Source organism: Gavialis gangeticus, unplaced genomic scaffold (genome assembly GCF_001723915.1).
Source record: "Gavialis gangeticus isolate Ggan-Ray unplaced genomic scaffold, GavGan_comp1, whole genome shotgun sequence".
NCBI classification, from domain to species: domain Eukaryota; kingdom Metazoa; phylum Chordata; order Crocodylia; family Gavialidae; genus Gavialis; species Gavialis gangeticus.
This window is the reverse complement of record NW_017729025.1, coordinates 135,467,059-135,482,575: the sequence shown is the minus strand read 5'-3', so window position 1 is coordinate 135,482,575 and position 15,517 is coordinate 135,467,059. Positions and strand designations below refer to the sequence as shown.

General features: G+C 43.7%; 1 protein-coding gene across 1 annotated transcript in view; it reads right to left on the bottom strand.

Moving 5' to 3' along the window:
• Positions 1-591: 591 nt before the first annotated feature.
• The window catches only part of SCUBE2 (signal peptide, CUB domain and EGF like domain containing 2), an 82,597-nt gene continuing 67,671 nt past the window's right edge, over positions 592-15,517 (bottom strand). Inside the window, exons 18-23 of the mRNA XM_019519974.1 lie at positions 13,438-13,605; positions 10,387-10,548; positions 8,918-9,115; positions 6,685-6,837; positions 4,311-4,390; positions 592-3,501 (exon numbers count right to left, since the gene is read on the bottom strand). Of these exons, the coding sequence (XP_019375519.1) occupies positions 3,349-3,501; positions 4,311-4,390; positions 6,685-6,837; positions 8,918-9,115; positions 10,387-10,548; positions 13,438-13,605 (914 nt within the window). The 3' untranslated portion in view covers positions 592-3,348. The remainder of the gene's footprint in view (positions 3,502-4,310; positions 4,391-6,684; positions 6,838-8,917; positions 9,116-10,386; positions 10,549-13,437; positions 13,606-15,517) is intronic.

The window sequence follows — 15,517 nt, the reverse complement described above, 5'->3', positions numbered from 1 at the left end:
TATTAATTTAACTAGAAGATATTCACCTTGTAATATTTTTAGGCTAAATAAGCTGTTTGTTCAGTTGATTCCAAACAACAGTAAAATGCATCATACTCATTGTATGTAGTTCATTTTGTGTCCTGCCTTTGAGTTCTTCACCCAATTCTTTATGATGTCCACATGTGAGTCAGTTCAAAATAAAACCTCAAATTTTTATCATCAGATTCTAATATTTAACACAAAGATATGCAGGTCTCAGGTTCTCCAGCAATATGTATGACTTTATATAATGTGTGTGCGGGGTAGCCCACATTTCCAGGACAGAAAGTCTATCTCATATGGGATGACCTGCTGTACAGCCCTCAGTGTGAGCAATCAATTCCTATCATTTGAATTTATAGCAGATGCAGATCTTGTCTTCTGTATGCTTAGTAGTAAATACTTATGTAGCACCTCAACGTCCAGAACAGGACTTAAGCCCATATCAGTTTGGGCTGTTCAAGGATACTAGAGAGAGACACTCCCTGCCCTGCAGGGCTTATGATCATCAGACTGTATATTGCAGCTTAAAAATTATTGTTTCAAGCATAAAAGAAAACTAAAAACATATCCAATGTTCTTCTTGTGCAACTAAAAAGTCACTGCTTTATTTCTCTTATTAAGAGTATCACATAACAATCTGAAACTTTTTACAGAATTTACAGTCATGAAAGTAATCCTCATGAATTCAGTTCATGTAAGTGATATTAGGCATTTAGTTAGTGCTAATAATTAGTCTTTAAAGTTAAATCCTGTTTTATAGGGTTAATCATTTTCTGAATTCTCTCTGGCCAAAAAAATAAAAAAGTTATAGTCTACAAACATGATGTAGTACACACATGATGTAGAAATTCAAATTCAATTTCTATAGCAACATACAGACCTACTACCATCACTACGGGGTTACTATCCAAAGCATTATTCCATTGATCTAGTAATTATTTCTCCCTAAATTTAGGTGGTAAAAGTGATTCCTAAAGGAAAAAGTTCCCTTGTCATTTGGCACTGTATATTGTGGATCAGAAAGTGAAACATTGCTTATAACGGTCAGGACAAAGGTAACATTGAAGGTGTAGTGAAGTGCTCCAGGTGGCTAGGAGCAGTAGAATATTAGGTCTGAGATTTACTGTACAAGTCCTAAGTAAGAAATGAGGAACTGGAAAATGTATTGGCATATAATATGAGTAGCACTTGGGCTGATACAATTCTCATTGAAGCCAATGGGTGCCCTTCCACTGGCTTCACTGTGCAGAGGAACCAGGCTCACATTCACTAACAATCAACATTTAGATGTGCCGCAGCTTTCTTTTTTTGGCCCCTCATTGAAATCAATAATTCTGTTTTAAGTCTTCCTTGGAAATACAACTGAACTCTTCTATCAGTTTAAGTCCATGTCAGTTCTATGGGAAAACTAAAAATAAATGTGGTTCATTTCCCCTGGTAACATATCTAAGCCTCAATAAAAACTGCAATGGTGGGGCTTGATTAGCATGGCCAGGAGGCCAGGACCAGGCCTTGAAGTCTAGCAAGGAAGAGTAATACAATCCCATCTTCCTGGCATCCTGCACCTGGGCACCAGGAGTTCTGTATGTTGCAGGGCTTCCAGTGATGCTTTCTTTTGCCAAGCAAATACGAGATCTAAAACTTTGTAGCTTTGTATGCTAGATTCATTAGTTGTTCTCTGAAGAGGACATTATACAGCAGTTAAATACTGCACACTAATTCAATTAAACCAAAAGAGTGTTAGTATTGCCTGGGGTGGGTGGTTCTTTGGTTCCAAATGCTAGTATTTAAAGACCCTCCTTATGATAACACTGCACAACTTCAGCTTACAGGGATCATAAAGGGGCATCTAGTAAAAACATTAGGCTTACTGCTTCATACTTCCAGCATTCTCAGTGACTACTCCGTAGAGACAGACTGATACTGGAGCCATCTTGGAACTACAGGAATCTAGGCATGGTTCCCCCATAGAGGAAAAGCAACACGTTCTACCGAGGAAACCAGGCATACCACCTCAGGATTACAATGCTCTGAACAGGATTACAACCTCTGAACAGAAAGGCACTCTGCAATACTTCAAGCAGCTGAGTTAGCTCTCCATAGCTACCCAGCATGTAGAAAAAATAGCCCAGTGATCAGGCCAGTAGCCTGGGTACCCTGGAGACAAGGGTTGTGCTGTCAAGGATTTCCTCTGTGACTGCTCTGTGCCTTAGCTCCTGGAAGAGAGGGATAACAGGTACTTCCCTTCTTTACGGAAATGATATGAAGTGCTAAAATACTATAGTAATGCAGGCCATAGAAATACCTTAGGATAGACATGAACGGTTATGTGCGAGAGGTTAGTTTGCAAGTGACATGAGTATTCAAAATGGGATTTCGGCACTGAACTGCAGATGAGCGTTTCTGAACATTTTTACCCTTCCATTTTCACAAGGCCAAAATCTCTTTACTGCCCACAGCTTAAGTACAGGGAAAACCTAGTAAAGTCTAGCATAGACAAGCGGCTGCATTGCCAAACTGCCAAATCTAGCTGCAGAAGCTCCAGCAGCTGTAGTGCCTGTTCATGCAAGGGAAATGGCTGGTGGATCAGCATGGTCAAAGTCTGCTTTATTACTGTGGTGCTCTAGGTATACATTGGAATAACCCCCCTGAAACCAACAGAGAGATCCCAGCATGAATCCAGAGCAATGCAGCAGATCAGGCCCATGGATTTCAGGCTGAAATCTTACCCTGCTTATTCTACTTACTATGTTTAGTACAATACAGGGTAAGAAGAGAAAACCACACCCTGTACACTGTATAATACATCACCTCACTGGATTGGGCCATTTCAACTCCCAATTTTCTGTCTAGCAAAGCTTGAGAGACCTCAAACTCATTTTCACTTTCACCCAGACTGAATCCAAGTCCAGTTTTCTGGAGGTGACAAGTTTAATTACAGCCCAGAGCTCACCCTGCACCCACAGCATTTTGCTTGGCCATTCTTATTAGTTGTAGTGTTACCGATGCAGCAACCAGGGTAGAGCTCTGCAGACTTCATGTCTAGTATCATCTGATTACAGAAGACATCATCAGTCTTTAAATCCATCAGACACTTACCCTGTAGAGCAACTTATGACCTGAGAGGGATTCTCTGGAAGGGAATCAAATGCTGCTTACCAAAATATTTATGCTAGCTGTGAAAGCCAAATTCTCTGAAGAGGTAAACCAAGAGCGTCCTTAGAGTCTCTCTGCCAGGGTGCAGAATACTGAGGCACAGCTCCACCCACTGCAATCCCCTGCCACATACTTAAGGGCTCTTTTGTGTTCAAAGTCTTATGTCAGCTACTTGTAAGGCCTTAAAAATCTGGAAACTTTAGAGCGCAGCAGTCGAATAAAGGATCTTGGGAACATTTCTCTGGACTCTTGTGCTGTGTACTTGAAGTAGTTCTGTGGATGTGCCAAGACGTCAAACAATGCCTTGATCAGCTTCTTATCCTGAAAAGGGTCAGGCAGAACTTACTGTCAATGAGTCAAATAGTTATAATAAGACTCATCAACACCAAATTGCCAGTAATCCCACACCAGACCAAAGACACTTTATTTTTCAGTCACTCATGTTTCAAGAGCTCTCCCCATCTAGCACAGCTGGGCTGAAACCCTAGAGCCATGAAGTAGGTGAGAATTCTGTCAAAAGAGCCAGAACTGCAACCCCAGCTTTTATTCTAATGCTACTGGGTCCAAGTTACAGCAGCAATGGGAGATGTGATGTGACAGGAGAAATCTGTGCTTTGGGGGAAATCTATTCCACTTTCTTATCTTGATCATATGTAAGGCAGAGTATTGCATGTGTCAGAATGGGGAAATCCACCTCTCCCGTTCTGGACAGCAGGGCTTTTACACCTTGAAGAGCAGCCACTGTCTCTCTCTGTCCCAGTGGTGTACTTCACTAGATCCAAACAGATGCAATCCCATGGCATCTTCCCTAGCATGTCCCATTGCATCCTTCCAAGATGACTGAGATGAAGCCCAAATGGACAACCTTAGCATGGAATTTAAGGTGAACACGTTTCCCTACATATCTGTTTTACCCACAGCTCTCTACAGAACGGTTTGATTGTTCTTGGGCCTGGAAAAAGTATGAGCAGGGCCTGCACCGCTTCAGCATTTCCCTGCAGTGCTTTGTACCCACAGGCTAGCACAAAGGGGGTAAATCCTGCATGCTGGGGTAACCTCACTGGCACAAAAAAGCATAATTTACAATTCTGTACTAATACCTATATTAACTTTTAACAGAGGACATTTACCTTAAGTATCTCTTGATGATTTTCAGATGCATAGAGTCTCCCATCCCGAACTATGTCCTCTATTAGCTCCTGGTAATCCTCTGTTGGGAACACATGATCTAGTCATTTTCCTGTTTATTTTGCTTTCATAATCAACAAGGGTCAAATGTTTTCCCCAGTTTTGCGCATGAACTGCTCCCCGCTGTTATCAAATTAAAAGGGGTGTACATGGCCATAACCAAGGTGGCTTTTGAGCAGCCTTTATGTATCCCACACGGTCTTCTATAAATAGGCAGTATATATGATTTACTATGAGGAGACAAAGTGTACTTGTGTTGAGCTGTTTATCTTTAATCTGTCAAAGGCAAGAGTAATCATCAGGAACTTCAGACTGCACTGAGCATTACATCCATGTGGCATGTTTCAAATTCATTCTCTATAAATATTCTTAATCTTGTTCTGGCTTCCTTATATAGTAATAAAAATCTCTCTCAAAAAGCGAAAACACTCCCAGCCAATTAAAAACTTTAAAGCAAGGGAAGTAGAAGCTAAGATCCCCATGACCAGCAAATTCTCCACCCTTAATGAAACGCTGCAGCCACCCCAGAGAAGAAGCTTCTGCTCTCTGCGATTCAGAGACATTGTACAATGCACATATTCATTTCACTGACCCTGTTATATAAAATGTTTAACTCCAGCCTCACTGGCAGTGGCATACGAGTAAGGGAGACATGGAATGAAACCCTGACTCCAGTGAAGTCAATGGGTGCTCCACCACTGACATTACTGGAGCCAAGATTTCATTTGTAGTATGGACTCACCCTCAGAAAATGCTGGGATCAAGTATGAGTATGGCTTTAATAGTAATGGAGATGTGCACATGTGTCCTGCTCATCTCACAGTCTAACCAGCTTTGAAAGCTTCATCATATGCCTGCTTTTACAGGAGTGATACCAGTGGGAGAAGAAGAGGGGTCCCTCAACTCTCTGCACAGCCATGGGAACAGAGAAGAACATAGGGTTTCTGCTGGGTCCTGACACATGTTTCAAACAGGATTTGGGAGAAGAGGCCTATCCTGGGATTAGAAGAGGCCAATTCCTGAACTCCAGAATTGTGGCTACATCTGGGAAGGAAGTATCTCTATCCCTCCTCAGAAATGTACGGAGGTTCCAGCCTGCAGCACACTTCACTGCCTCAGCTCAGTCTTTACAGAGCTTCAGGAGGGACTGGAGACATAGAGGATCTCCTTGCCCCACTCTGGAGTGACCTCTGCTACAGTTGTTTCATAGAATCATAGAAAATTAGGGTTGGAAGGGAGCTCAGGAGGTCATCTGGTCCAACCCCCTGCTCAAAGCAGGACAGTCCACAACTATATCATCCCAGCCAAGGCTTTGTTTAGTCAGGTCTGAAAAAACCTTAAGGATGAAGATTCCTTCCTTTTCTGCTGAATGGTCCACTCCAAGGGCATGGACAGACATTCATTTGAAGCACTCCAAATCCCACTCCAATTCAGAATGCTACAACTCCATGCAGATGTGTAGGGTTCCACCCTGAGCATTTCACAATGGCCATGAAAGCATGCAGTGGTGATGCTTTCTAGCCAGGGGGATGGAGAGCAGGAATCCCTGCATGCCTCTTCACTGCTATAAATTCCTGAGAATAACTGAGCACAAAAAGAGAGTGTCACTGGCTGTCTCTGCCCTACTTTCCTACCAGCTCCCCACCTCCCCCCACCAGATGGGGGTGGGAAGTGGAGCACTATGGGATGCTGGAACAGCAAGCAATCCCCTGTAGTTCTCTGCAGACATTTCAGGAAGTGAAATTTCACAATCTTTTTTTTAAAGTGTTTTGGCCATTTTTTAAACCCTTCATTGAGTTTAAAGTCCCAGATCCAGCTGACAATAAGCTGATTTTCAGTGGGTGGGGACTGCACTGGGGCAGTTGGAGACCCTGGTACAGTCCTAACCGTTCCACACATTCAAGGTGCAATGGAAACAAGCCACAGAAATAATACATAGTTTCTGTGTAATATTTTGTGGTTGGTTTCCCTTTTTTGTGGTGTCACCAATGGTCTGAAAGTACAGCTGGGGTGCTACTTAAGATGTGATTAACAGAGCCCTATCAAGCCTGCTCAATAGGCAAGTATAGGCAATGCTGAAATGCAAAATGTGCATATGTGCCAGAAGCTACAGTTACACAGTTACATCTGTGCCATTTAGGCATGTAAAGTGAATGAAACAAGATCTAGATCTATGCATCAGCATGCTCCACACTGGAGAGGTTTGGTAAGTCTACTGTGCAGACTAGAACTTGTTCCATTTATACCCTCAGGAACAGAAACATCATTGCTCCCACTGCAATATTCTACATTAGTTAATTGCTGAACTGCACTTACCATCATATGTTACATAAGGGACTTGGAATCCTTTGGCACTATTCCCTTCATTTGACTTGAACTGGATCCACAATTTTTTAGACCTGGAAGTGAAAGCTATAGGGCGCTCATAGGTCTGGCAGGTTTCATAGGTGGTCACAGAATTAGAAGAAGCTTCCAAAGAAAATGCAGAATCAGACATGTTATCAGACATGTTCTTTAATCATTAAATATTGTTAAATTATCATAACAAAATTACTTGTGTTTGTTTTTTGTCATAAGATAAAACAAGTCAGACAAGTTGTCTTTGCAATTTTGCAAGCAATATTGAATTACACTTCTGTTGATGGCTTGAACTGTTTTGGGTACTACCCAGACAGCTGAAATCTAGTCCTTATTACAGGACTGTATCTTCCAGCCAAGGTTCCCTCTAAGGTGCGCACAACTAAAAGTGCGGCCGCGCACAGCCTTTTCAAGGACACGCACCAGGAGAGGCTGGAGCTGGAGCTGGAGCTGGAGCAGGCTCCACCAGCTCTGGGGAAGTGCTCCACTCCTCTGCATCACGGCCGGGGAGTGGAGCACTTCCCTGGAGCCGGTGGAGCCCACACCAGCTGTCTGCGCCAGCCTCCGTCCCTGCCTTGCCTCACCTCAGGGAGGAGCCACTGTCTGCCGCGAGTGAGGCTCTGCCTGCTCCAGGACAGTGTGGGACATGCCCCAGAGGCAATGCTGGGGAGCTCCAGTTCCTGGCCTCTGGCCCCTGGCCCCAGCCTCCAGCCACCAGTCCCTGGCTTCAGCCCCTGGCCCCCAGCTCCCAGCTCCAGCCCCTGGTCTCTGGCCCCCGGCTCCCAGCTCCAGTCCCCAGCATCCGGCCCTAGCTCCCAGCTCCAGCCTCCGGTCCCTGGCCCCAGCCCCCAGACTCCAGCCCCAGCCCCCTTTGGTAAGTGTCCCATGCCAGACCGAGGCAGTGTGCTCACGGACCGCTGCTCCTTAGAGGGAACATTGCTTCCATCCCAACAGCTGAATTTAAAAGACAGCTGCACTTATTGGCAGAAATATCTTTGGATTCTTTGCACAGATGCAGTAGACTGGACAGTTCTCTGGGCCATGTAGTAGACTGGACAGTTCTATTCTTAAGTGGGTAAAGGAGAACCAAAGCACCAGGAAACGGGGAGTGATTTATGGAAAGCATGCTCATGTCTGTAGCTTTCAGAACCCCATGCCAGCCTCACACCAATACTCAGTTAAGTATTTTTTTCTATCCTACAATTGCTGTGTAGCCCTCAGAGTGTTCTATAGCTCTAGATAAAATCTATTAATGGTGTGTGTTCATGTGTGCATGTATGCATAGAGAGCTCTGGGTTAAAGCAGGCTGTTTTGTCATTATTAGATGGCCTAGAGTTGATAAGGTGGCCTCTGGCACCTGATCAGTAGTGGAGTCAATGAGAGCCTGGCTCACACCGGAAGGATAGGATAATTCTATCAATCATATTTCCTCTGTTTCTTAAATCTGGAAAAAAACATACTGCTTTTAAAGTACATCAACCCTAGAAATTGAAATTAGAAGCTAGAAACTAAAATTATTCATCTATAGAAGGTACAGATGGGACCAGCCTCAGTCCATGTAGTAGTGGTGTTATATCCTTTGTACTGGAGGTAAAATTGTCCATAATTCATTATTAATCAGTTTGAGCCATTCATCTCCACTTAAAAATATTTTGTGAAGGTTCTCACTATGACCCCTGGCAGACATTACATTTGTTGCATTTTACCTATGGGTACTGCACAAAAAAATCATAATATGCCAGTTTAAACCAGTGAAATAGTTAAACCAATTTATCTTTGGATAAAAATGGTAGATCATCCACACAAATTGGCTGTTAAAAAAGCAACTTCTTTGTGGTACAGAAATATCCCGCAATAATTTAACATGTGGTCAGTTGGCATGCTACAATTTGTCATGCAATACTCATATATAACAAGGAACAAATGTCACTTGTGCCAGAGGCCTAAGATCACAGCTCTAGGTCCTCAGCTGAATTGGATCCACTTCCATGTGACAATGCTGCCAGAAAGGATTTCTCAACTTGCTGTTAAATGAAACCTACCATCCTGCACTTCAGAACCAGGCTTAAGTAACTGGTTTTTAATGAATACTGAAGACAGGATAAGAAGGAAGAGAATTCTGTACTCCAGACTGGAACCCCCTGCACAGACAGACAGACATTGTACACTTTGGCAGATATTCAAGACTTACAACTCTTTCGCATCACCAAGTAGTCTCCACATTCATCTTCTATGGGCAGAAATATTTCTGGAACCACAATCAGAATGCGACGCTTCGGAGGTGGATTAATACTCCAAGTACATTCCGTGTTTGCAGGATAATCCCCAGGATAGTTTGGGGATTCAATATATCCAGTGAAATCTCCAAGTTCACCTCCACAGTGCCTATCTGAAAAATAAATATATCACCTAGGGCTATGGCAGGAGTGGGATATTTCTATAGTAATGGTCAACTAGTGCTCAAAGGCAATGAACATATGCACTTTTTTTGTTTGCATGATAGAGAAGTCTACACCTCTTTATGACCTGAACATCAAACTGGTGCTTGCTTTTACCTTTACTTCCTAAAAGGCACAGAGTAAACTAAACCACATAAATAACTATTAATATTGAGCGGAGCGGAGCTGTAAAGCTAAAGCCTTGTGGTAAGGAGATATGATTCCAAGCAGGTATAAAACTCAACTTTGTGAGAAGTGTCAGCATGCTCACACCAGACATAGCATTGCGTACCCAGATATACACAGGTGTCAGGTACTAGGCTGTGGAAACACACATCCACTCTATCCAGTTCAGTCACATGTTCTGCAGCATTGGACAGAGCGGACCCTGCCACACCCTTTCAGAGTGACATGCACCCTCCCGCTATGCCAGACCAATGCCACTGGTGGGCGCTACATGGATTCAAAGCAATGACCTTTACCCTGCCTCTTCTGGAGAGCCCAATACAGAAGCAATGGCATCGTGATTAGATTTTGTGCCCGCTTCTCTGTACACTCTCTTACTTCTCTTGTAGAGCTGGGCAGCTCTGGGCACAGCCTACTAGAAAAACAGGAGCCCTTAGCAAACAAGCTGCCAAAAGAGTGAGCATGCGCATGTGCGTTTTCCAGGATTTCTTCTTAGGATTCTTCCTTCCTGTCTATCTTTTTTGCTTTAACCCTACCCTCAACTACATTACAGTCACCAAAACCCTACTAGGACTCCCACTGAGGCCTGCTTTTTTTTCCCCTCCCAAACTGAGAAGGTTTCTATTAAGACAATACTGGACTGAGCTGCCCGAGTAGCGTCCCTGAATCTCTGCTGGTCTAAGATGAGGGGACTGGACATGAAGAACCCAAATCAGATTTCCAGAATTGTACGGCAGGGCCAGGAGCCACAATCAGCACCCAAAAGTAGCTCAGCATTTGCAGGATTAATCATTTTAATGTGGTGACTGGCAAAAGCCATCTATTGTTAGCACAGTACCACGGCTTTCACATACAAATGTGGGTGCCTTTAAGTCTTCTGGAGATGGAACTCACCAGAGGGGAGAACAGGGGCAATGTCACTCAACTTTACTGCAGTTAGGTACACTGGTAGCAAAGCTGAGCTTCACTGCTAAATCCCTTACTTTTCACACTCATATCATCATAACAGGTTGTAAAATCCATTTGGAACACTTACTTTTACACTGTGTTATGTTTGTTGAACCATCAAAATCAGTAGTGGTGTTTCCAGGGCATGAAATACAATAATTCTGACCAAACTCGGGTTGGTATGTCCCAGTTGCGCAGCGAATACACCGGTGAGTTGTCGTATTGTAAAAATGGCCAGGAGAACACTGAACTGTAGGGATTTGTGAACACACAGCAGTTAAACAGTGCTATTACAACACCGGAAAATAATTTTCTACATGTTCTTATACCTGCTCCTTATGATCTAAGCAAATATTTGTGATGTTATACTTGTGGTGTGCAACTAAAGTAATAAAATGAAGGGGAATACTAGAGTGATAGGCTCCAATTCATTGTCTCCTTACAGCATTTCCAGCATAGTAACTCTTTATGTGAGTTCACGGATAGTTTGCACCGTTGTACGGCATTTCTTATTTGGAAGTAAAAGACAGTTAAAAACAAGAATGAGAGAGAGTATATATGTATCTAACAACAGAAAGCAAACAAAAGGGCATTTCATTGAATGGTACGCTCCCACTAGTTTTCAATATGGCAAATGCACATACATGTATTACTAAACCAACAGTTCTACAAGGTTAATTTATACTAAGTAATACATTACTGCATGAGAAGTCCTATTGAAATGATTGTTCAAAAGTACAGATGCCAGGATTTGGCCTTTTATGATTCATACTTTTGTTTACAATTCTAAGTCTTTTTCAATGATCAAAGAAGTATAAAACCCATTACAGCTCTCAGCCTTTCAGTGAGATCAAATTAACTGCATTATAATCATCTTCAGTGTCATGACAACCATTCTATTACTTCAAGTTTTCTGAACCTGTTCAGAACACAGGATAAAGGACTAGAAGTTACCTCCTCAATCACTGAGTCCAGTCTCCTGTTACCATAGACAACCCTGTTTCATAGACTCACAGATTGTGAGGGGCTTGAAGGGACCTCACAAGATCATCGGTTCCAGCTCCCCTGCACCAAGTAGGAAAGACAACTGGGGTCAGGTGACCCCAGCAAGGTGACTGTCCAGTCTCCTCTTGAAGACTTCCAGGGCAGGCGATTGCACCGCCTCTGGAGGGAGCTTATTCCATAGTCTGGACACCCTAACTGTGAAGAAGTTTTTCCTAGTGTTAAACCTGAGTACTCCTGGCTTTCCCCAAGGGTGCTCTGGTGAACAGTTGTTCACCAAGTCCTTGATGTACTCCCTGATGTAGCAGTAACCTGCTACCAAGTCCCCTCCCAGCCTTCTCTTTTTTAGAGCCTTCCTTGTGTTAAACAACCAATTTCATAATCTTATTATGCTCTACAGCAAAACTAGAAAGTATTTTGCTAGTAGTGCTTCTGTTGAAAAGTTGTTCCAGAAACATACCCCTCTGACAGTAAAAAGCCTTATTCTAATTTTCATCCAAAACATTAATCACAGCCAGTCCATACCCATTTGTTCTTGCGTCATAATTGTCCTTTGCTTAAATGGTTCTTTTCTTGCCCTGGCATTTATCCTGCTGAAGTATTTTGAAAGAACAATCATATCCCATCTCAGCATTTGACTCACCTAATCATGCCAAGCTCTTTCAGCCTCCTCTCATGTGACAGGTTATCTGATATTACTATCATCTAATTTGAACTAATTCAATTTACATTCCCATAATCCAAGGTTGCTATGACCAGCTTTTCTATAAAGTCATCATTACCAACTGGGACTTAAGTCTAAAATAGCAACATCTTTTGTTGGCGCAATCACTAGTTTGTCAAAAAAATCTATCAGTTATTACATTCAGGAGTGACAACTCCACCCCCTTCCCTTCTCCCCACTATTAGCAGCACTTGTTCTCTAGTCTGTAACGGGACATATACACATGCAGCAAGGCTGTTCCAATGTGCTGTAATTAATCGAGTCTGCTGAAGCATGGTACTTACTGCGCTTCAGCAAAGTCCAGTGTCTCATGTATCAGCGTCCTTGCTCTTAAAAAAATGGCGGTGGGGGCACTTTAACTAAAGTTTATTCAACGAGCTGTAGTTAAAGCACACCCACCACCATTTTTCAGCATGGGGACATTGAAACATGAGACACTCTGGGAGTTTTAGAGTAGCTCCAGGCACTTTAATTACAGTAGGTCTCAGAGCCTCTCTAATTAAAGCACCCCCTCAGCACATGCATAAAGGCCCTATGTTAGTAAGTTATATTCTCTCATAATGATACAGTTCCCACTAGTTTTTCTCCCTCTATCAACATTAAAGAGATCTCTCAATCCATAGTCCAATAACACAGTCCAAGCACTATGCAGTAAAATCTCTCTTAACATCATTCTCCACAGTAATTTTGATGCAAATCCAGTCTGTTCAGCTCCATGCAAAATCCTCTATTGATTTATAGCTCACTGGAGCCAATAAGTGCTTAGACTGAACCTTTGCTATTTAATAAAAATGTAAGCAGGAAAATCCTTTGGTTTTAAAAACCCCATCACCACTGGATGCTCACTCTTGGGCCTCAGGGTCTTGAGCTATGTTTGAATTTTGTGGGAGCTCCATTAGTGCTCCCATTTTGGAAGACCCTCTGAGATGCCTGGAATCTCCTGATCCAAGGTTTCTATGAGGTGGTCCAGAGTGGTATCCCATTAAGCACGTCCTAGGACCTACCATCCAGTTCTCTTCTCACTGTGATGAGGAAGGAATTCACTCCCCAGTGGTCCAGCTACGACTGTGACCCCCTTCTCCATGTGTCCATTCTGGTTTTGAGAAGACAGCGGACAGACACCCCACAGACAGACAGCTCACCCACCTCCTTTTTTGCCTTTTCCCATGGTTTTTATTTAATTATTCACAGATCATTGACAATGTTCCAGATGTCTTTCAGAACAAAGTGTCAAAAACCTTAAGAGCAAAGGGAGTCCCTTTGAGGCAAGGAGTGCAACATCCAGCTATGAGAATCTTGGGAGACAATATCTTGGGAGATCAAGGAAAATCTCTCTCCCTTTTGCACTGTAGCGCCAGCTCTTGTTGTTGCCTCCAAAGTATCTCAGTCCAGTGCATCTTTTCTTGATCTTACCTTTAGTTTCACAGTCATGAAACAATGATGCACCGTTGTATCTTGTGGACAGGCCACCTCCACATGAAAAGCAGGAAGTCCGTCCAGCTTCAGGTTGGTATGTGCCACGGGAACATGGCAAGCAGGGTTTGAAGCCATCAGTGGAATATTCACCAGGCGAGCACTGATCTAGATGAAGAAACAGACATCCCAGCCTTTATGGAAGCTGTATCATGGCTGAAAATGTGATATTCAGACTGCAGAAAATGCAGAGTAGTTGCAATTCCAGTACATCATTATCCCCCTAACACCTGGGGATTTTCTATTTTAAATGCAAGCAAAGAAGTTAGTTATTTACTCTTTAACATCAAAATGGACACTAACTGGCTCAAGCATGATGAAGTCTTCAGCAAACCTCAAATAAGCTTCATATTTCGTTATAAAAAGGTTCTCCTACTCATCTTTTTAAGCCACATGTTTGAGGATTAAGTAATCTCATCCAGTAGCTCAGGAGTGGGCAAAAGGGTGGATCTGGCCAGTGGCCAGACCCCATTTCCCAGCAGCCCTTGCCCATGTCACTGCAACCGGTTTCCATGGAGACCTCAAAAAAGCAGGGCTGTGACAGCACAGGGCCAGAGTTTCCATGAAGACTGGCCCGAGCAGTGCTGGCAAGGTGCATGGCTGGGTGGGGAGCTGCTCCAGGGCTGAGACCAAGATCTTGTGGTAGTGACAGCATGGTGTGGAGTGGGGCAGAGCCACAATTTGCTGCCTCCACGCCCCTGTCTGAGGTGTGCGGGCAGCTGACAGCGGCTATGCCCTGCCTCCAGACCATGCTGTCACTGCTGTAAGATCCCAGCCCAGAAGCAGCTCCGCACCCAGCCATGCACCCTGTCAGCGCTGCCTGCTGGGACTGGTGTCCTAGAAACATGAACATGGGCCACCAATGTGAGGACACAGTCAGTAGGGCTAACCGCACCTTGTTGTGCATCCACAGATGCACCACAATCAGGTCCAAGGATGTGATACTCCCTCTCTATGAGACACTGGTCAGGCCACAGCTGGAGTACTGCGTCCAGTTCTGGGCGCCACACTTCAGGAGGGATGTGGACAACATGGAGAGGGTCCAGAGGAGGGCCACTCGCATGATCAGGGGGCAGCAGAAGAGGCTACAAGGAGAGGCTGGGACATTAACCTGTGCAGACTTCACAAGAGAAGGCTGGGAGGGGACCTGGTGGCCATCTATAAACTTACTAGGGGGGACCAGCGGGGAATGGAAGAGATCTTGTTCCCCCGAGCGCCTCCCAGAGTAACAAGGAATAACGGCCATAAGTTGTTAGAGAGTAGGTTCAGACTAGACATTAGAAGGCGCTACTTCAGTCAGGACGGCTAGGATCTGGAACCAACTTCCAAGGGAAGTAGTCCTGGCTCCTACCTTAGGGGTCTTTAAGAGGAGGCTTGACTGTTACTTAGCTGGGGTCATTGGAGCCCAGTTTTCTCTCCTGCCCAGGGCAGGGGGTCAGACTAGAAGATCTGCAAGGTCCCTTCCGACCCTACTTCTATGAATATGAATCTATGAAAACCCTGGCCTTGCGCTGTCACAGCCCCACCACTCCTGGGGTCTCCATGAAAACTGGCTGCAGCAAACAGGCAGGGACTCCAGGAAAATGCAGGCCCAATCCAGCCTGCAGGCTGGACTTTACCTGCCGCTGCACGAGCTGGTTGAAAATCTCTCGGAGTCTATTAGATAGTAGCTGAACTAACCTAACATCAAAAAAATTAGAAGTAGCAAAATTATACAACAAAAAGTTGTATAATTCAGGATCATCATTAATTTGTAAGATAATTGCATTATTATTATTATGTGTTATTAGTAATAGAATGAGTATATGACTGTATTCCCCCCAAAACCTTCCTCAGGACCTGGGATTATGCAAGTTTCCTACATAAATGAGTTTGCAATACTGAAATACTAACCCTACTTGTGAGTCTGGGTCTTTAATATGGTCTGTGCTCTAAATTGCTTTGCTCTGCTGTTGTATGCAGTTGGCATTAACTTAGTAGGCCTGATCTTACATAGACACACACACACACACACACACAC